We start from the raw sequence: 21,637 nt of genomic DNA on the forward strand, positions 1-21,637 counted from the left end.
ACTATTGTGTAACGTTTAGGAATTTATTAAAACTTTAAAGTTACAATATATTTTAAAATTTAACCATGTTTGCATTTTTATTTAATCAATTTTATATTATAATTTGAAATAAAAACCAGCATAGCTTACTCACTCGGTACGTATGTGTGTATGCGTGGCTGAATAAAACTTAAGCACTTGGCCTCATCTGCTTTATAATATTATGATTTATGTCAATTGTCAATTATATTGACATATGAATTATGACATACACGGGAAGAGGCCGAGGGAGCGGTTCGGTTATTGATTTTAAGATTTGTTTGATGTAAAATTAAATGCAGTTCTGTCGGACACATAAGGAGCGCATCACTTTGAATCTGGAATCTTCTTAAGCAATTTAAATTGCGGTCTCAACGCCTTTTGTAACGACGTCTCATGGAAGGCAACAGGTAGGTAAATAAATATTTATAACGTTTAAATTTATTTATAGTTTCCATCGAATGTACTGGATCTTTTCAATAAAATGGATGACCAGTAAGGTCATATTAATGAACGACGAATAGAATGTTTTGTAACTGCTCCTTGTGATTACTCGCAACATTACAAAGTATTAGTAAGTTACTTAAAAATACAGTAATATAAAAACGGATACATAAACATAAACATGTATAAACATAAACGCTTTCTACACTCACAGCCCCACACTAGGATTCCCTGTGTCGTGGGTGCTATGGACACGCACATAGACAAATACACAAACACCCAGACCCAGAATCAGAAATCTAAATTCATCATTTAGATAACTGTCTGACCGGGGATCGAACCCGGGACCCTTAGCGCGTCAGACCGGCATGGTGACCGCTCCGCCACGCGGGTCGTCATTAATATAACAATATCATTTAAATAATGCCTCCTCTCCTCCAGTGTAAAATTTATGTTACATTGGGATTGCCCATTAAGATTAGTTATAAGATAATGTATTGGCTTCATGAAAAGAAATCAAGTAAGCCATTGAAAACATTCATTATCAATCACATCATCTCAATGACAATGAATTGTTGTATTGTCATTTAAATTACATACTTGTACATCAATAGGGCTATTTAATGTTGTGTTGTGAGTCAAGTATTAGGAGTATCTCATCGCTAGGTAGTAGGGAATAAATCTATAAATGTTGTGAATTTATTTACATCTCATTTTTCAGACGTTAAGTGATGACATCAGAGAAAAACGCACAAGTGGGGCAAGCACGAGAGGCGTTCCAATCACTGTACCAAATCTCGCAGTTGTTGGGCACCGGCCTCGACGCAGACGCCCTCAACATCTGCATCCAGCTGTGTGAGCTCGGAGTCGACCCCAAGATCCTCGCTAATGTCGTTAAAGAAATACGGAAAATGGAAGCACAGGCTTCCCTACAAAGAAACGTCGATACGCACCCGTAAAAGCATCCTTTTACGAGAAATATATCTGGATGAAGTGGAAACCAGTCAACCTGTGATTCTCGCTTTCTGCATTGGACCCCTGAAACATCTCATCAAAACATACAATCCAAGGCTATATGAATTCCTCTTTGTTTAATATGCCTTATAAATCTCTTTTGTTTAATGTCTCGATTTTAATTTGATCTGTGTATAATTTTTACTCTGGAGCTATTAGATGTAGATACAAGCGTACAAATAAATATATAATGTAAACAAAGTATTTTGCATTGTTTTATTTATGTAATATAATGGCAAAACCAGTATAACTAGACCAGAGAGGTGGTACCCATTGTGATACGACTCCAGCGGCACCACCGCCACTCTTATTTCTGCCTTATAACAGCAGTGTTAAGCGCTGCTGTGTTCTGGTTTGAAGGGTGTGGTAAGGGAGACATACTTTTCCGAGGCGTTCCATCTTAGTCCTCAGAGACCTCTGCACATCTGTGACCGACATCAGGTAAAAATATATAATCCTATCTGGGGTTGATCACTGATGTCCATGGGCGGTAGTAGCCATTTTCCATCAAGTGGACTGCATGCTCACCTGCTACACCCTTATTATAAAAAAACACCTATGTCAGCATTAATCATGTAGACCAGCTTACGTATGGATCCTACTCAATGGCATACCAAGAGCATGCCATGGCAAGCTGTGATCATGTTAAGGTAGGAAGGATTCCCTTGTTCTATTATGCTACTGATATGTTCTATCATAGACACTGTCCATTGGACATCACATTTCTCTTTTCATCAGGTTGACTGCATGTGCATCTGCACTTTGCTTTGTCAACTATATTATTGTGTTTGCATATAGATGGTATGCATATAGAGGATGTGAAGAATTATAAAACAACATGGTAATTTATAAATATTTATTGAGTTTCTTCATCTTTGATGTATGAATATCGCACAAATGTTCTTAATAGTACAATTCATAATACAGCATGTAAGGATTCGGTACTGTATCGAAAGATTGGACAAATAAATCTTGATTACGATAAACAGAACACCTTACTCATCACACCGCACAAGATCACATTACAACCATATGGGAAACAAATAAATAAGTTGTATGTGACGGGAACATTGTGAGATATCCATTTAATTATAATCAGTATTACATTATATTGATAATGTTTGTAAGTCGATCATTTACCCAAATCCAGTGTCTCAGGTTGGTATGGTGCGTTTTTCAAATTTTCAAGTGAATTTATAAGCAATCAGTACAGAACTGAAAATATCACAGATGCAAATAATCCACTTAAACGTTTGGGTGGGATAACCTAAAATTTGATAGCCCTACAATACACCAATGTTGCCACATATTGGCAAGTTTTCCTAGGATCATACAGTCTAAGCTATGTACAATATTGTATGTAGTATTTTTACTTTTATTTGTGCTGGAAACAAATTATGGATTGCTTATTTGTGATTAAGTAATGTATGTCAATAAAAATGAATATGGATTTAGTAAGGGCAGGAAGAGTCTTCTTATATCTTGAACATTATGAGAATTGAGAATTATGTATAATCTGTAAATTCGCAAAACTTGCATAGGAACATAGAAACTATAACATCCTTTTAATATTACAACTACTATTATAAAGGATAGAGACAATTTTTCTTACTGAATTTTTTTTATCATGAAGCCAAAATTACACAATAGCAATTTAGGCTGTCTACTAGGTCTTTAAGATTTAGTTTGAACAACAATCTACAAGATTTTATGATATGATTGGAAGTTATTAAAAGAGATAACAATAATTAATTTCAGATTCGATTAAAAACAAGTAACTCGACATGTACAACCCTACTAATTGTTTGTCTTAATTAATTTATCCTATTGGAAAGACTGGTTTTGTCCTTGACTTTGGCCGAGCACGGAGGGGTCTTCGAATATTGGTTGTTGAGGCTTGAACTGCTCTGCTGATAATCTCGTAAACATTATACCGATGCCTTCTATAAGGGCAAGAAGAATGCCTCCGACTAGAGCACTGCCTGCCATAGCAGGAACTCCTGAAAACAAAATGTCATTGTATCTTTTAATTAAATGAAATATACACGTTGAAAGTCACATTATAATAAATGCCATGTTTGTATTAGGATTTTAGTAAACTGGCATTTAATTTTTAAATGCTAAACTAAGACATCCAAGACTACACTAATAATAATTAATAAATATTCTATAAATACTGACAGAAACAGTTAAATTCAATCCAAAGAAAGGTAAAGAACCAATAGTACATCATTTCTCTAAATCCTATATGTAAGAACACAAAATATGTTTATATACAAATAACTTAATCACCATTTCTTGCTGCTAATATGCCTCCAGTCAATGCTCCGCTCATTATAGAGTTCCATGGGTCTTCCTTTTGCCGCAAGTATACCAGAGAGCAGTCAATTGTTGAGAACATGCCTCCCCATACAGCAAAGTTACCGGCAACAATTGGTGAGCGTTCCTTGATGGCTGCTAAACTGCCAAGCTGGAAAGTACACAAAACCAATTTATTTACTGTTTTTTTTTATGTTTACGAGTAATTATTGTTGCTTACAATATTTTATAAATAAGTAAAAATCATTCATTTATTTATGTTATAATAGTGATAATTCAGCATACAGCCTTATGGAATAACACATGTGCATTTGTAAAACCAGACTGAGTGTCTTGTAGAAATAAAAGTAACCAAAACACAACTAAAAATCAGTGTGTGCATTTTATGAAATGGATTGGTCAAATAAATATGCATAGAGATTCTGAACACACTCCAATTGCATCATACATTTATTTAAAATATATTGCTATTGACAATATGCAATTTTTAGGCCATTGGGAATGAATAGGAATGATGTTTTTTTCCAAGATTGTACTTCTCAATAAATAATAGGAATATTAATACTTTTTACAATATACTTTAATCAATAAGCCAAAAAGAAATTCAATTCTAAATTTCTAGATAATCAATATAGTCATGATTCATTTAATTACAACCGAAGGTGTGTTGTGTTTATAAACATGAAAATAACATGTATAATGTATTGCAGTGTATCCATTTGGATACACTGCAATACACTGCAAACATAATGAAATGAAATATGAAATGAAATATATATTTATTTTGTATAGGCCAACAGCGGCACTTACAAATTGTCAGTTACAATATTTTCTTAAACTACTATTACTACTACATGTTATTTGGATGACAGAGTATTTATAATCTAAGCCTGATCCCCAAAAACTCTCAGATAATTGCAAATTACTTGCATATATTTATCAGTATTAATGCCATCAGGCAAATAAACTACCGTACACACAAAATGTTAGTACTTACCATTTTTCTATTGAATCCCACAGGCGCATTTCTGAATCCTTTTATTGAATGAAACAAACCACCTCCAATAGCACCCATAATAAAAGCACCGCCAGAGTCGTCCAGAATACGCCACGGACAAGGTTCTCTTGAATATTCATCCATTTTTTATTTACTTTTTATAATCCTGTAAGATTAGGTAAGATTATAACCTCTAAATAATTCACATCGTGGTACGAATACACCTTGAAGGATATTACCCACTTTTTAACAACACACTACGTTATTCAGTATGACTACTTGCTGTTTTTGTGCTATTGTAAATGGTATTTCACCACAAAATAGGATTTTTACACCATATTACTATTGTCGTAGCTTTGCCGAGACATTCAAGATGAAAAAGGACTTTGACATTTAAAATTTTACAAATCGCTATACAGCTTAAAAAGTCAGATGAAACTGTGTGTAAATAATATATTAATTATATATAATATATATCTTTGTGCTTTTATCACAAAATATATAATAATAATCTAAGACGAAATATTAATTTTATAATTATTATAACAGTAGTATATATTATTAAGAACGGAACGTAAATCGTGAAATGACAGGAAAAAAAAAGGCGGGAACTTTCGAGGCGGGAAGTTCAATTTTAATTAGTCTCTTGAAAAATAATAACTTTTCTGTTATTTTAGACGTTATATGTATCTATTTCATTAGTAAAAATGAGTTCCGACAGTGGCGGAACTCAAATTAGAAAAAACATTAAGGTATCGCCGGCATCTCCTGTAAAGGCGCCACCACCAAAAAGGAAGAAAAGTGTTGCATGCCCACCAAGTTTACCAGAGTTACCTGACAACTCTGATACTGAGGACCATGTAATGTACACACCTTTTTTAAAACAAAACTATGTACGGAGTTACCCAGAAAATTCTACAGGTAATATATTTCCAGTTTACATACAAAGCACAAAGGACGATGTAAAATTTGGCAACAAAAGCCCAATATATTTGAACAATATATTTAGCAGATCTATTAAAGGTGTTAAAGAACTAAAACGTGTGAATGCTCAGAAATATGCAGTTATTTTTGATAGTGCTAAAAGTGCTAATACTCTGCTTCGTGATTCTTCATTTCTTAATGTTAATGAACTAAAAGCTTTTATACCAGCATCTACATCCGAATCTATTGGAGTAATAAAATTTGTACCAACAGACCTAAGCAATAAAGTGTTGTTTGATAAACTTTCGTCTAGGCAAGACATTTTAGCTGTGCGACGTTTTATGAAAAAGACTCACGAGGGGCTTATACCCTTAACTACTATTTCTGTTACATTTGCAAGCAACATACTTCCAGATCACGTTAACTTCGACTTATGTCAACTTAGAGTTGAACCATATATTAGACCTATAGTTCAGTGTTATAAGTGTATGGCATTTGGACATACTACAAAATATTGTAGACATAATGTAGTGTGCTCAATCTGTTCGCAGGCTCATTATTATAAAGAATGTACAAACTCGGACAATCCATTATGCATTAATTGCAAGGGTAATCACATAGCAGTGTCACGAGACTGCCCTGTAAAACAGCAGAAAATTATTGAAAATAAAGAAAAAATTGTAAATAAATTAAGCATTAAAAATAATTTCCCTGCTCTCAATAAATCATATGCAGTAGTTTCGTCAACTACTTTACCTAAAAAAGACAATAAAACTCTAATTGGTGAAATTGTCAACAACACCCAGATATTATCCAGTTTAGTTATGACTCTCACAACACTTTTAAGTAAGGAAAACACCTTACCAATAAATAGTTCTACTATTAAGGAACTCCTTATTAAAAACATTAAATTATAATGGATTGTTCGAATCCTTCCTTTTTAAAAATAGCCCAACATAACATACAAAGTTTAAAACCCAAAGTACCTCTAGTAACCCAATTTTTACATGATCATAATATAGATGTATTAATTTTAAATGAAACTTGGTTGAAATCTGTTGATATCATAAAAATTAGAGGTTATAAAATATTCCGTTCTGACAGCGACACTGCACACGGTGGTGTTGCAATATTATGTAAAAATTCAATTAAATGTTCTCATGTATTAACTCAGACTTGTGATAAAGTGCAAACAATAGCAATAACGGTTCATACGAAATATTCTGGTATTCTTAGTATCTTAGGTTGTTATTGTCCACCTAGAAAAGGTTCATTTCCTATAAATATTTTAAAAAATGTAATTTTAGCACTTCCATCACCAATTTTAATTTTAGGTGACTTAAACGCTCACCATGTGGCCTTTGGCTGCCAAAATAATAAGCCAAGGGGCTTAAGAATATATGATATGTTAGATGAAATAAATCTTTGTATATTAAACACAGGCACAATGACTACAGTTAACCGACCTAATCAAAATCCTTCAGCAATTGATGTAGCATTTGCTTCACCTATTTTAGCTTCATTATGCCAATGGTCAGTTATAACCGAAGATCCATTAGGTAGTTATCATTATCCAACACTAGTCGAATTGCATATTTCACCCGAAATTTACGAGTATATTGATCGACCTGAAAGATTTATATATAAAAATGTTAACTGGGATTCCTATTCTGAAAAATCTTTGAAGTCTTTAAAACTTATTGAGATTAATGAAAATCCCTTATTAGCATATCAACAATTTTGTGAATTTACTAACAGTTTGAAACTTGAATTTGTACCAATAAAACAGTTCAATGTAAATAATAAAAAACACATACCTGTACCATGGTGGAATGAAATCTGTTCTGATGCTGTAAATAGTAGTAAATTAGCACTGTATATTTATAGACATTATCCTACACTAGAAAATTATATAATATATAAAAAAATTGACGCGGAAAAGAAACTTACAATTAAAGAACAAAAAAAGATTAGTTGGATTAATTTATGTTCTAGCTTTAATCGATTGACCCATATTGGCAGAATATGGAACTTCATAAGAAAATTTAGTAGAGTTAACTTTAGTACTAATAAGACTGAGGATGATTGCTGGGTTAATGATTTTTTGCATAAAATAACTGATAATACGAATATAGTAAACAATGATGATATGAATATCTTGAAACAGTATTTTAACTTTAATGACTTAAACACACATTTGATTAAACCATTTACATTTTCTGAATTTCAATTATCCTTGAATAGTAGAAAAGATACAACTCCTGGACTTGATGACATACCTTATATATTGATAAAAAAAATGCATATTGACTGTAAACTAATGTTGCTTAGTATTTTTAATAAGTTATGGGAACTTAATGAAATTCCTCAATCGTGGAAAACTGTCATGGTAGTACCAATATTAAAACCCGACAAAGATGTCAATTCTGCAGAATCTTATAGACCTATATCTTTATCTTCGTGTTTGTGCAAAATATTTGAAAACATGATTAAAAATAGATTAGACTTTTATGCTGAATCTCTAAATATTATACCTCCACAGCAATATGAATTTCGTAGAGGCAGAAGTAGTGTTGATAGTCTCTTAAAATATACAAGCGATATTAAATCTGCCATGTTAAATAACTCTTTCACTGTCAGTGTTTTTCTAGATGTTCAAGGAGCGTTTGATAATGTCGATTTACGTGTTTTAGTAACGATATTGAATAGTTATAACATACCTGGTAAAATATCACAATGGATATTTAATTTGTTTTATGGCAGATATGTGTACGTTCGACATAGTAATAAGTTACATGGACCTAGAGAGTCATATAAAGGTGTTATGCAGGGTGCTTGTTTATCTCCGCTTATATATTCGTTGTATACCGCAGAAATATGTAAATATGTACAGTCCGAAAATGTACAAATTTTGCAATATGCTGATGACATTGTTATGTATTCTTGTAATCGAAATCTTACACAAGCTGAACTGTATTTGAATGTAGCTCTTAAGCAATTACATGATTATTATAAAAACAAATTAAATTTAAATATTAATCCGCATAAAAGTTCAGTCATGATTTTCGGCAATAACATAAATCGCAATAATGTAAATATTAAGTATGGTATAAATAATGTAAATATTAATGTAGTATCTGAAAAGAAGTTTTTAGGTTTAATTTTTGATTCCAAAATTACATTTTCATCTCATGTTAAAAGAATTGTAAATAAGATGCAAAAGAGCATAAATATATTAAGATATATGGCTAGTGTAAGTTGGGGTATGGACCCAAAAATTTTAAATATGATGTATAAGTCTATTGTAAGAAGCCATTACGAATATGCTTCAATTGTATATATGTTTAATATAAATAACAATTTATTAAATAGAATAGAAATTTGTCAAAATAGGGGACTTAGAATAATAACAGGAGCAATGAATTCTACACCAATTAATTCTTTACAAATAGAAGCAGGTATTCCACCTGTTAGTATAAGAAATGCATACTTAAAGGAAATTTTTTATGTAAAAATATTAAGTAATAATTGTTATTTAAACTTATTTGATAGTAATGTTCTTTTACAAGGTAATTTTAAAAATGATGTAAAGACCGAATGTATTAATATTCAACATTTCCAAGATTGGAACCTCGGTTCATTAGATGTACAATTAATTAAGCCTGTACTTTATAAAAGAGAAGTTAACAACAATTCAACATTTACATTCTTTATGAATTCAGAAAAGGCTGAATATAGGCAAATTTATACTGATGGATCAAAAACTAAAGAAACAACAAAAGCAGCCTATTTTGACTCTTATACTAAATCTGGACATTGCTTTTTATTAGACAAGCATACATCGATATTCACAGCCGAATTATATGCAATTTATAGAGCGCTATATTATGTTAAAGAATGTAGTAAAACCAATGAGAAAATATTAATAATAACTGACTCTCTCAGTGCCCTTAATGCACTTGATAACTTTAAATTGTCATATAAAGAAAATATATACATATATAAAATAAGAGAGCTCCTATCAGAAATTAATTTAAAAACAATAATTGAATTCATGTGGGTTCCTTCCCATTCAGGAATAACAGGAAATGAAATAGTAGACAAAATAATGAAACTAAATTATTTTAAAAGCAATATAGTACCTGCGGTACCAATATCAGATTTTATAGAACTTTTAAAAAGTAGAATGTACAATGCATGGAACGTTTTATGGAGAAAAACTAAAGCAATTAAAGGAAAATGGTATGCAGACATACAACAAGAAATTCCCTCGAAACCGTGGTATTTTAGTATAAAAAATTCTAACAGACATTATATTACCACCATAAATCGCTTGCGATTAGGACATGGATTATTTCCATCTCATTTAAAAAGATTAAAATTACAAACAACCGAATTGTGTAAATATTGTAATGCAACTACTGCTGATTTGCAGCATTTAATTTTAAATTGTCCAGCCTTTACTATAGCAAGAATTATAATGATAGATGGTTTAATGAAAATTTACAAAACTGAAGACATTCCCCGCCTTTTACCATCTATCCTTAGAAATCACAATTCCTACGAATATATTTACGAATATATCAAAAACACTGTAAAAACAATATAAACAAAATTTTGAAATAGAATAATAATGTTAAAAGGAAAAAAAAATAATAATGAAACTTAAATACAATTAGAAATTTATACCAAATGAAGGAAACATTAATAAATAAAATTATAATAATGAAAGTACAATAAAGTTAGGCTGAAAGGCAAAAAGCCAAAGCCGTAAAACACCATTTAAAAAAAAAAAAAAGTGAAATGACAGATATTTACAAAGTATCACAATTTGACAGTGACAAAAATGTCATTCATTTCAAATTAAATTGTATTGTTGTGGATTATTGTGGAATTGAAATAAGTATTTATATTATAACTATTTAATTTATTCTAAAGACAAACAGGCTATAATATAATGACGATCCACAACTTATATATTTTCGATCGTTACGGCACTTTATTATATTACGGAGAATGGAACAGAACAAAGCAATCTGGAATGTCCAGAGAGGAGGTTTGTGATATACTTTTATAAATTACATAAAATATTCTTATAAAATTATACTCTGATCGATTCTACAATTGCATAAAGTATCTTTGCAATCAAACATTGCCATTTAGCATCGAAATTTGAGTTTAAAATTGCAATAAAAAGAACCACTTTATTCCTATTTTTTTTTACTTCAAATTTAAATTCCAATTTAAAATTACAGGAAGGTAAACTAATGTACGGTATGCTGTTCTCAATAAAATCGTTCGTCGCAAAAATATCACCATTGGACCCTAAGGATGGGTTCCTAAATTACAAGACTTCTAAATATACACTACATTGTCTGGAGACTCCATCGGGGTTGAAGTTCGTCATGAATACTGACAACCAGGCACAAGGTGTGAGGGAGTTGCTGAAGAAGTTGTATGCTGAGATATATGTAAAGTATGCAGTGCGGAACCCACTGTGCGGGATGGGAGAGCCCATCACTAGCGAACTCTTTAAGAATAAGCTTGACACCTTCATCAAACAGGCACCTTTGAACACTGTTAGAGCTTCTTGATAAGTTGTAGATAATAATGTAAATATAAATAAGTTATAAATGAAAAATTTTGTATGAAAGTATGTTCATCTTTGCATCTTTGTAAAAGTTATTCTCATCTACAATCAGTGACTAAATGATGTATATGGCTACAGAGTGGACATTGTCAAGATATTCATCCAAAACATGTCCAGCTTCACACTGGTAACTCATAGATCTCGGATTAATTAAAGTTTAACATAATTGACAACTAATAAAATTCAGAAAAACTTATTACCTTTTGGTAATAAGTTAAGGTTAATACTTTCCCAACCCCAGTCTATTTCTATATTATAGTTTAATGTCTTTGGCTAGAATAAAATATAACATAAGAAATTTTAAAGTTGTATGCTATTTAGAAGCGTACATCTTTGAAATTCTGGTACTGATATTATGTTATTTATTTATTTGTAATGTATATTACTTGTAACATATTCTGTTTGATTTGATGCCTATAATGATGATGAATATTATGAAAAAATTGTATTGCTACATTTTTGTATTACATTAATGTCTCTGAATAAACTTAAGTTAATATTACTGTTAAATGTTAATTTAAACCAATTGAATGTGTTTTATTTTTGCAAACATTCCCAAGCTCAGGAGTACATAGTGAAATAATAATAAATTACTCTCAGCCATAGTCCCAAAGAGTAGACTAACATGTATATAATAATACTCTATGGAGTAGACTAATCGGATCGGCCCGGTCCATAGACATGTAATAGATATCAAAACAATAACTAAAATTCTCTTGCAAATCGTATCCAGTATTTAAATAATTATAATAGTACGTTTTATCTTATTGGTTACATTAAATAAAGTTTTAATAGAGCAAGTTTTACGTTTACGTGTCATGATATATATTAATTATAATAATATCAAATATGTGCATCATAGACAACTCAATTTCATTTTGACATTGAGTGATTGACTTGACAACAAAACAAACCAAAACAACGGTTGTTTGTCGGTATTCACGTGAATTATATTAATATTATTCTTATTCAGTTTTTAACTTCATAAGCGAATGGGTGACTTTCTTTGATAAGCGTAATATAATGGCTGAAAATCTACGTGACGAAAATAGCTACTGGGATGAGTGAGACGGACGACACTGATGTGCTGCTCCTCATACCGCCAAACTTCTTTCTGGTGTACAGCTCCGGATCTGAGGATTCGGTGCTAGAATCTTCTAGAACAGTCGTCCACAAGCCCCTATCGTGCACTGCCCAAGCGCTCGGCAAGTTATTTAACCAGGTTAACTCGTTAGAATCTCGGTTAGACAGTTTGGAGATAGATAGTAACGTGTCTAGTATTTCCCTGAGACGTAAGACCTGGGATACGGATAGCTTCGACAACCGTAGTTTGGACCGGAAGTGCTCCACTTTCCCGCGCCGGCGCCGCCGAAAGCTCGGTAAGAGAGGAAAAAGCATCGATGTGTCTTTGACTAGCTTTGAATCGATTATATCTCAAAAAAGCGTACCCGTACTGAATTTGAGAGATAAAGCTGAAACGGTCAATGATTCGCAGAGCATGGATGGTGACATCAGCAGTATAGTATCTACACCAAGTAAAAAAAATGACAAACTCCTGTTGCATGAAATAGATGAGTTTCTGAACAAAGTGGAGTCCTACGAGACTCCAGAGACTAAGCAGAAGACTGAGGCAATAAGTCCAGAAAATGTAATTAAAGCTGCTGGGGATTATTTCACCCAGAAAATGGACCCAAAGAATTCACGCGAAGACATTAGGTTGCCCAGCGGCAGGACTGTATCCAGTGATGTCTTGGATAAGTATATCTACTTAGTAAGAAATAAAGGGAGTGTAACCCAGACATCTCAAGCAGAGACCTTACCACAGAGTAGTGCAGGTAGAACAGAGAATACAACTACTAATCCATCAACAGCAAATTACACAAAGGACGCAAAATCTCCCAGTATGAGAAGGCTAAACTTCTTTGAAAACAGAGATGTGAACCCAACATCAACGCCCAAACGTTTCACTTCTACAAGCTACACAGACTTCAAGCCAACGTCTAACAAAATCTATGACCGAGCGTCAAAAGTTCTCGAACATTATAAATCAAAGAATTTCAGTACACAGAATTCTGTAACAGAATCTGATTTAACATCGCTCAGGAAGGAAGAGTTCAAAATGCCTCAAATGAGACCTTTTGAGCCAGATACCAGAGAGGGTTTGAAACTAGCTGCTATGCCATTGGATACAATAGATACGGATTTGTTGAGTTTGAGCGAGCTGTGGGGAGACAGAGGCGACAGAGACAAGGAGAGTATAAAGCTGGAGGAGGAAAGACTGAAGAGAGAGGTACATTAATTATAAAACAATTAATTTCTAGTCTTAGCCATTATATGCATGTGTACAATTATACACAAAAAACATTACCTTTATTTAGCATTACTACACAATATTAACATTCTCATGTTAGACATCTAGAAGTTTCGTTAAAGTTGTTGTTGAAATCGTTAATATTGTTATTGCTATAAATTGCAATGAAAATATGTACAAAAGATTAGAGTTTTACTTATTATACTGTAATCCATGTCATTCTGTGTCAATTTTAACAAATCGGGTCCAAATGTTATAAAGTATTTCTTTTGTGATTAAATTAATCAAACTGAAATTTCATCTTTCTTCCCTATCCAGCACTGCGAGTCCATGATACAGCAGCTACAAAGAAAAAGTCTGGAGCAGCAAGAGAAATTAGCAGTTGCAATGAAAGTGGATAGAGCGAAGGACGCTGCCATTGCGAAACTGAAAGATGCATGGCTGAAACTGACGGGCAACCTGGATCGCGCCGAGGAAAGGCATAGGGCAGCTCTGGAAGCCATGGTGCATGAAGTGGACAACTTTAAAACTGTCGCTGGGGAGGCTCAGAAGGTATGGTTATTTAAGATTTTAGTTTTAAATTTAAAGATATTATCTAGATAAAAAACATGATATTATCTAGATAAAAAACACAAAATAGGAACTTGGATACTTTTGGAATTAAAATTATAATTATAAATCAATATTGACTGAAAAATGAAGGAACAGCATTAAAATTATAATTATATAAACAGTATTAAAATTACAATTGAATAAATTTAACAGACAATTTAAATGTACATCTCTAATATTTTGCACTTACTATTCTTAATTTTGTCTAATACATAATTAAATAATTAAAATAATAGTTTTACTAAAAACATTGAGATTATTTAATTTTTTATAAACCAAAATTCTTTCCAGAAAACAAACCACTTCGAAACAGAACTCTACAAAGCTTTAGATTTAGCCCATGATTATCAAGAGAAATGCAAGCAACTGACAGCAGAGAAAACAGAGCTACATGAGAACATGGATAAAGCCATCGCTAACAGAGAAGAAGTAATCAGAAGTAAGGAGAAAGAAATAGAAGTATTGAAGGAGAGTTATGACACTGTGATGAGATTGAACAAGCAGTCCACTGACTGTGTAAAGAATTTGGAAGATGCTTTGGAAAAAGTAAGTAACTTTACTGTAGCTTATTCTGAATTTGCAATTAATCCCTAACTCTGTATAAAGATGTGATTGCGTTTTTAATGCATATGCACTTTTCTCTTTTAGCCTTACAGATTAATCAATTTTATAGGCTGAACACTATACTGATTTTAAAAAACTATGTATTTGGTTAATGTCTACATCTTATTATATAGATGTCTTTTTTCTGTCAATCATGTGCATTGTTTGCTTATGCTTAAAATTTTACTGTATAAAGTTGAGTACATAAATTAAGATTTAAGAACTTGTTAGGGAGTGTAAGTGAAACTGTAGGAACACAATATTTTTTATCCGCCTATCACTGCTTTATTATTATGTGTATCATCTCTATATTATCATTAAATTACCAACTACAAGACAAGACGATCACATCTATTACAGGAGCGATCAGACCACGAACAAACAAAGAGCAAAATGAACGACCTAAACAACAAGATGCAATCCGTAACGGACGAGATGTCGCTAGTGCAGCAAGAGCGCGAGATACTGAAGGATAAAGTGAACGACGAGCGAGCGAGATGCAATGTGCTGGAAAGACAGCTGGCTGATACGCAGAATCAGAATAGTGAGCTATTGAAGAAATATGTAAGTTTTGTTGTAGACTCCTGTTAACTTTGATTAATCTTGGCATTTGCTCGGGAGCGTTAAACATATTATGCGATTCATTAAATTTATATGCGTTTAGTTAAGATTAATTAAATTTAATTCGACATCGGTAAAAATCGTATAAAATATACTGTCGAAAAAAAGATACATGTTAAATATAAGGTTGCTTAGAAGTTACGTTACATTGATTAGAAAAAACAATATGATTTTGAAGAGAAACACCTGATGGCGAGCCTTGGGGGTAAGATAGATATGCAGTTACGGTAAACGTCATGATGCTTTCTTATGCCGGCATGCACCCTATTTATTTTAAATCTTATGTAAAACCAATTTTTAAACATATGACTTAAACTATTTACTATTCATAATTTAAGTTATTTTTGTGATACTGTAAGTATTTTTATTTAGTATTTTAATTTAGATAAGGTTCTTATAAAGTACTATTACAATACAACTTAAACTGGACAAAATTGCAAGATAAATAAATGTTGCAATCTGTTTAATAACGTTTTTGAAAATATTTGCGACTAAATGACTAATTATTATTTAAGCAAGGCGCGTAACAATTGACGCGTCATTGTAGCACTTTTTCGTATTGTAGCAATTATATTTTTGATTGCAGACTGAGCATTATTATTATAATTTAGTAATTCTTTTATTTCTTTACAGGACACATTAGACACCGAAACAAAAACCCTCCGTAAGCACCTAGAACTCCAGAAGACGGAGCTGAAGAGCCACTATCAGAGGCAGCTCGAAGATGCTGTCCTAGGTAAGCTGCAGGAGTTCCAACGGCAGCTGGATCTAGCTGAGAGGGACATGGAAGCTCAAGCCAGGAGTAAGGAGGCGGCTATAGTGGACACTTACAATAAGCAAATGGTCAGGATTGAGGAGCAGTGAGTCATGTTTTTTTTATTTTTGGGAGTCAGCCTTTTCTTTCTGCATTGTTCAAAAATAGCAGTACTTGATACGACTATTGACATATTTATTTCTGCTTTATAAGTCTTTAGAGTTGCTGTCATTATCAGCACTTACAATAAGCATGTATTAGATTTCGTTTTATGAAGTGTTCCATCATAGAACTCAGATTCTGTTTTGCATTTGTGGATTGTAAGCAACCTTTAGTAGAACTATCAATTTAATAAGTTTGAATTCGAAATATGTATTTAGTTTTAATTTATTTCCATATTTACAGGCACAAATTGGAGGTGAATGTACTAGAAGAGAAGCAAAAAGAAGAAATAAAGCTGTACAGACTGCAGCTCGCGCAAGCTAATGAAAAAATTGGGCTACTAGAGGTAAAGTATTTATTCTACTTTCGCGTCTGAGGTGTGCAATATTACAGTGTATAAGTAAAGAAATATAAATGTAACATAATGTATCAACACTGCTGTGTTTAGCTAAAAAGTTCTGCTGTGTTTTCGTTTGAATGCAAAAGCACTTTTTTGGTGTATTCCATTCTTGCGTTGAATTAATAAAAAAGATTCCAGGAATGTGGCCTGTAACCAATTAACTCCAGGATATAAAATATCCAATTCAATTCAAATTGTAGAGTAAACTGGAGACGTACCGGCGCCGGCGCGGGCAGATCGCCTCGCAGCTGCACGGCGTCATGCAGGCGCAGTGGCGGCAGGCGCTGCTCATCCTCACGCACGGACACCCCGGCCTCGCGCGCCCCGCCGGCTCCGCGCTCGACACGGGGGATGGAGGTAGGTCTTACAGTTATATAGTCCGCGCCAAACTTCTAGTCCGCTCTGAAGTTGTCATGCGCAGGTTTCATCATCATCACTGGGCACGGGTGTCCTCTCCGAATGAAAAAGATTAGGCCATAGTCCACCGCGCTGACCAAGTGCGTATTGGTAAACTTCACATACCGTTGACATTTTTTTTTAATAAATCTCTCAGGTAGGCAGGTTTCCTCACGATGTTTTCTTTCACTAATTTAGCAAATGATAATTAATTTTTAATACCCACATAAATTCGGAAAATCAGGCGCGTGCGTGGGATTTGAACCTCGAACCCTTCGATCGAGAGGCCGAGTTTAACTTAACCACTAGGCTATCACTGCTTGCACAGGTTTATTTAGCATATACTCCGTAACGCGCGGGCACACTAACTGCGCCATGTCCCCGCGGTGAGCGGGCAGCGGAGGGTACCGGGAGGTCCCGCGCTGTCTTCGCCCCGCTAATATCTACAATTTGCTATCGCAACGCGACTCGTTTCTATATTCGGAGCGGACTAGCAGTTTGGCGCGGACTCTACTAATATACCTATATCACAGAAAGCGAATGCTTACCTATTAACATTTGAATTCTTGATAGCAGCAGCAGTTTTTGGTGTTACATAAGACATATTCATTACTTAATATTAATTTAAGTGACTTTATTTACCTCAATCTATACACAACAATTTAAGGTCTGGGTGTTTAAGTACATGCCTTTATATGTGTACATAGAAAATTCTAGTGTGGGTCTGTCTGAGAATGTAAAATGTTTTAAAAAGCATTGTCATTTAATTTGTATGTTGCAATGTATCTATTATTGTTCTAAGTTACGATTATGGTTCAAAATTGGTGGAAATTCAAGGTAGTGACTTGATAAAAAATACTTATAATTTCCAGCCGCGACTCCTCTAGGTCAAGACTACGCGCCGCCGAAAATCCCGCCGCTAACAATGCCTCCATTTGCTGAGAAGGGTCTCTTAAGGACAGAGGACAGAAAGCCCTCGGAGTATAGAGACTTTAATTTTGAAGGGCTCAGCGATAATGAGTTGCAACAATATGTCAAACTGGTGAGTGATGTGAGTGGTGAAAACCAATGTGAAAGAACTGAATTGGTGTCGAGTGGTACTGAAGCGGTGATTTGAAAATTGGTAGTTGTAATTATCGTGCAGCTTTATCACTGCTCTGTCCATATCTATTTTATGTTGGTTTTTGAAGGTGATAGAACTCTCAGTGGTTCGATTACAGCGGCACCACTGCCATATCTATTTCTGATTAATATCAGCAGTGTAAAGCACTGCTATGTTCTGGTTTGAAGGGTGTGGTAAGGAAGACATACTTTTCATACGAGACATTCCAGCTTAGTCGACCTCGGGTAGGAATCTTACCTTATTTGAGGCCACTTACCTTCAGGTGGACTGCATGCTCGTCTACTACCCTAATATTATAAGTTCTGTAGCCTATTTTTTGTCAATTAATATACAGGGTGGATACTTTTATACGAAAATAAATTTAACCACATGAACCTATCTATCTCCCAAGCCTCCAGACAAATTTTCAATCAAATATGTTTAGTACTTTAGGCATAGGAATTTATTTTGCATTTTAAAATTTCTACATGCTTTGTATAATCGCAAATCATTATAAATCGAGACGTATTAAAACTAAAATGTTGCAAATTCGTCAAATTAAGGAAATGCATATTGTATCTTATTCCTAAGACATAAGGATCACACTCGCAGCAAAAGATTTTACGTCATGACACTGCGCTGTTACCGCTCTTATCAAAGGTGAGTGAACTGATGTTTATAAATGGCGTTCTATTTTATACCCCATTATATATTATTAAGTTTGTTTGATTTTTTTAAAATCGATGTTAAGTGTTTTTTAATTATTGTAACACGTTCCAAGGCTCCTGCCTTGGAACGTGTTACAATAGGACTTATGTTTTCATTTATGAAAGTATTCATACTGTACATTACGTTTACTGTAAAGATTTTGTTCATAAATTAGTTATTGTACCAAATTAACAGTGCCTATTAATTATAGTTGTTTTTTTCAAATTGCAGCTACTAACAAAGCCAGCGAACTTTAATCTGGAGGAGAGTGACCCTCGGCAGTTGGACTTCGAGGAGCCCACCAGCGACCGCCCCGACAGGAACGAACGTCGTGATCGCAAACGTCTCAATAAGCCGCCTTGGAAGGCCTAACTCATTATGTGACTATTTAGTTTATTGTTTGGTAAAAATCTCTTGCCACGCGAGGGAACCAAACCTCAGGAGTGGTCGTATTTCGGTAGTCTCAGATCGGAACTGGAATACATACAAGATGTTTTGAAATCTCGATAGTATAAATCAGAAAACGAGTGGCACCACTTGACGATTTGTTGTAAAAAGTATCTACATATCGACATCAGTATTTCAGTCTCATTTCAGGTTGATAATAGTTGTTCATAGACCACAGGATTGTATGCGCAATTGCTACTTGTATTAAATAATAAAATCATTTCAATTCATATAAAAAGCCATCATAAGTACAAAATGATAGTAACAAAAACCTCCTTTGCTCTGAGAGAAATAAGGTGCTGTCGTAATAAGGTTTTTTTAATACTCTGTTTCTGCTACTTAAGTTGAAATAAATATAACCACCGCTAAGTAGATATAAGATGATGTTATATTTGCGTTTTGAATGTATTTTTTGTACTTTTTATAAAAAAATGTAATTGACATTCCCTGACAATAGTCCATATTAAATTGTTATTAATGAATTATATTTAATTTTATATCCATGTTTTTGTTTTTTTTTTTCATTACAAAATTATGTTGATTCATTTAACAATATAAGTGCAATTTAAAAAAATATAGAATTACTTATAATAACAAGTCACGCTATTAAAATTACAAATCTGTTTCCATCTACCTAAACTTCCCGTAATTACTAAGTCAATGTTGAATTGGATTTTTTGCACTTATACATATAAATAACATACTGCTCAATACTATTATATGTCTGTATTCGTGCATGACGTTTACATATTCCTCATTCATTCACGAACGTACCGGCAAGTATTCAAATTCAGACAAGTACGATGTATTCGCTAATTTTATTATGGATGTAGACAAGCATTCATAGTGTATAGATAAAACAGCAATTTAATACATCGATTTATTGATGGAAGTAAATGCGAATTAAAAATATACATAATCTTTTATACGACAATACAATGGCCTCACGATCTCTATACAAAACTAAATAAAAAATGTACACTTATCATTTATAATAATCACATGGTATTTCATTTAAATTTAAGGCAAGATCTTAAGAAATATATGCTTTAAGAATATATTCGAACAGCTGGGATAGTGGAACTGTTTTTTATAATATTTGATTTTTTTATTATCATTTTAATAAATACTATTTAATATACTGCCAATGAAATACTAAAATTAATATCTTTTGTTTTTAATTCGACGAAAGCTCCGTCAAAATCGATTCAGTCGTTATCAAAGATTCATAATATAATAAAAATTATAACAGTAGAAATTAATGACAATCAAAATGTCTAGCCATTTAAATAGAATGAGTCATTCATACATTCATGATGCTTCTGTGAGCACGATTTTACTTTCCCAATTGAATAAATAATTGTAACACAATAACGTTAATGTAGCCCTGTACATTTCAAAATCATTTGAAATATTATAATATTCTTCCTATACGCCGAATATTAAATATTTCATATACCTCGTTTGCAATTTTTTAAATTAATATAATGCTGTAAAAAGTAGATATTCCAAATATATTCCTGTGATATTCTTAATACCTAAGAAACACAGAAATAAAACAACTAATCGTGATTAGTTTTCAAGTAAGCATACACAAAAAATAAGAAGAATTGAAGTTCAATAAAAATAATGGCATTAATACATTGACAAAGTAAATAATACATCCACATTCCACACACATTTAATACACGTTTCTGATTGGGTAGTTCAAATTGTATGGCGATTCGAATTAGGAATTAGAAACATTTTGCCAATTGACGCCAAAAACCCATACTTAACCGAATTTGTTTGCTTAGCAATAAAACGTCAATGATGACGTCATTTCTAGATAGATCTGTTATGGCAGACATAGTAATTCTTTTTTCCATAGCACTTGATTTTTTTTTAAAAAATCTCCCAAGAATAGTATAGCAACTAATAAACAATAGTAATGTGTAATTCATGTTTATCGGGTAACAGAACTTCAAAACTATCGCACTCACATTTATAATCTCAAAAAAAATAATTTTATATGAATAAGCAACAGTTGAATAATAATATAAGTTAAACAAACAATATACAAATTAACGATTAATTATAATATACATAAATATATCATTGCACATCTATACCTCTATATCTAAGCAAATCTCATCTAGATCAACTGACTATACCA

At 32.8% G+C, this 21,637-nt stretch overlaps 3 protein-coding genes across 3 annotated transcripts; 2 read left to right on the forward strand and 1 right to left on the reverse strand.

Annotated features, from left to right (window-relative positions):
• Window positions 1–2,318: 2,318 nt before the first annotated feature.
• On the reverse strand, window positions 2,319–5,193 carry LOC140757899 (mitochondrial import inner membrane translocase subunit Tim17-B). The gene is made up of 4 exons (XM_073093773.1): window positions 5,036–5,193; window positions 4,793–4,958; window positions 3,769–3,946; window positions 2,319–3,476 (listed from the first exon to the last, which is right to left on the reverse strand). Exons 2-4 carry the CDS (start codon window positions 4,934–4,936, stop codon window positions 3,301–3,303), a joined length of 498 nt encoding a protein of 165 aa, XP_072949874.1. The 5' UTR covers window positions 4,937–4,958; window positions 5,036–5,193; the 3' UTR covers window positions 2,319–3,300.
• Window positions 5,194–10,601: 5,408 nt separating this feature from the next.
• On the forward strand, window positions 10,602–11,892 carry Bet5 (blocked early in transport 5). The gene is made up of 2 exons (XM_073093774.1): window positions 10,602–10,772; window positions 10,972–11,892. Exons 1-2 carry the CDS (start codon window positions 10,674–10,676, stop codon window positions 11,308–11,310), a joined length of 438 nt encoding a protein of 145 aa, XP_072949875.1. The 5' UTR covers window positions 10,602–10,673; the 3' UTR covers window positions 11,311–11,892.
• A 350-nt stretch (window positions 11,893–12,242) lies between these two features.
• Cnb (centriole duplication and spindle assembly protein centrobin) lies at window positions 12,243–21,363 on the forward strand. The gene is made up of 9 exons (XM_073093775.1): window positions 12,243–13,656; window positions 13,996–14,229; window positions 14,581–14,835; window positions 15,253–15,456; window positions 16,147–16,373; window positions 16,673–16,775; window positions 17,030–17,186; window positions 18,098–18,267; window positions 19,267–21,363. The coding sequence occupies exons 1-9, from the start codon at window positions 12,427–12,429 to the stop codon at window positions 19,405–19,407; spliced, it is 2,721 nt and encodes a 906-aa protein (XP_072949876.1). The 5' UTR covers window positions 12,243–12,426; the 3' UTR covers window positions 19,408–21,363.
• Window positions 21,364–21,637: the final 274 nt, after the last annotated feature.

The sequence above is a fragment of the Epargyreus clarus genome, unplaced genomic scaffold, assembly GCF_041222505.1.
Source record: "Epargyreus clarus isolate Ecla_fem2 unplaced genomic scaffold, WU_Ecla_fem_2.2 ptg000005l, whole genome shotgun sequence".
Lineage (NCBI taxonomy): Eukaryota > Metazoa > Arthropoda > Insecta > Lepidoptera > Hesperiidae > Epargyreus > Epargyreus clarus.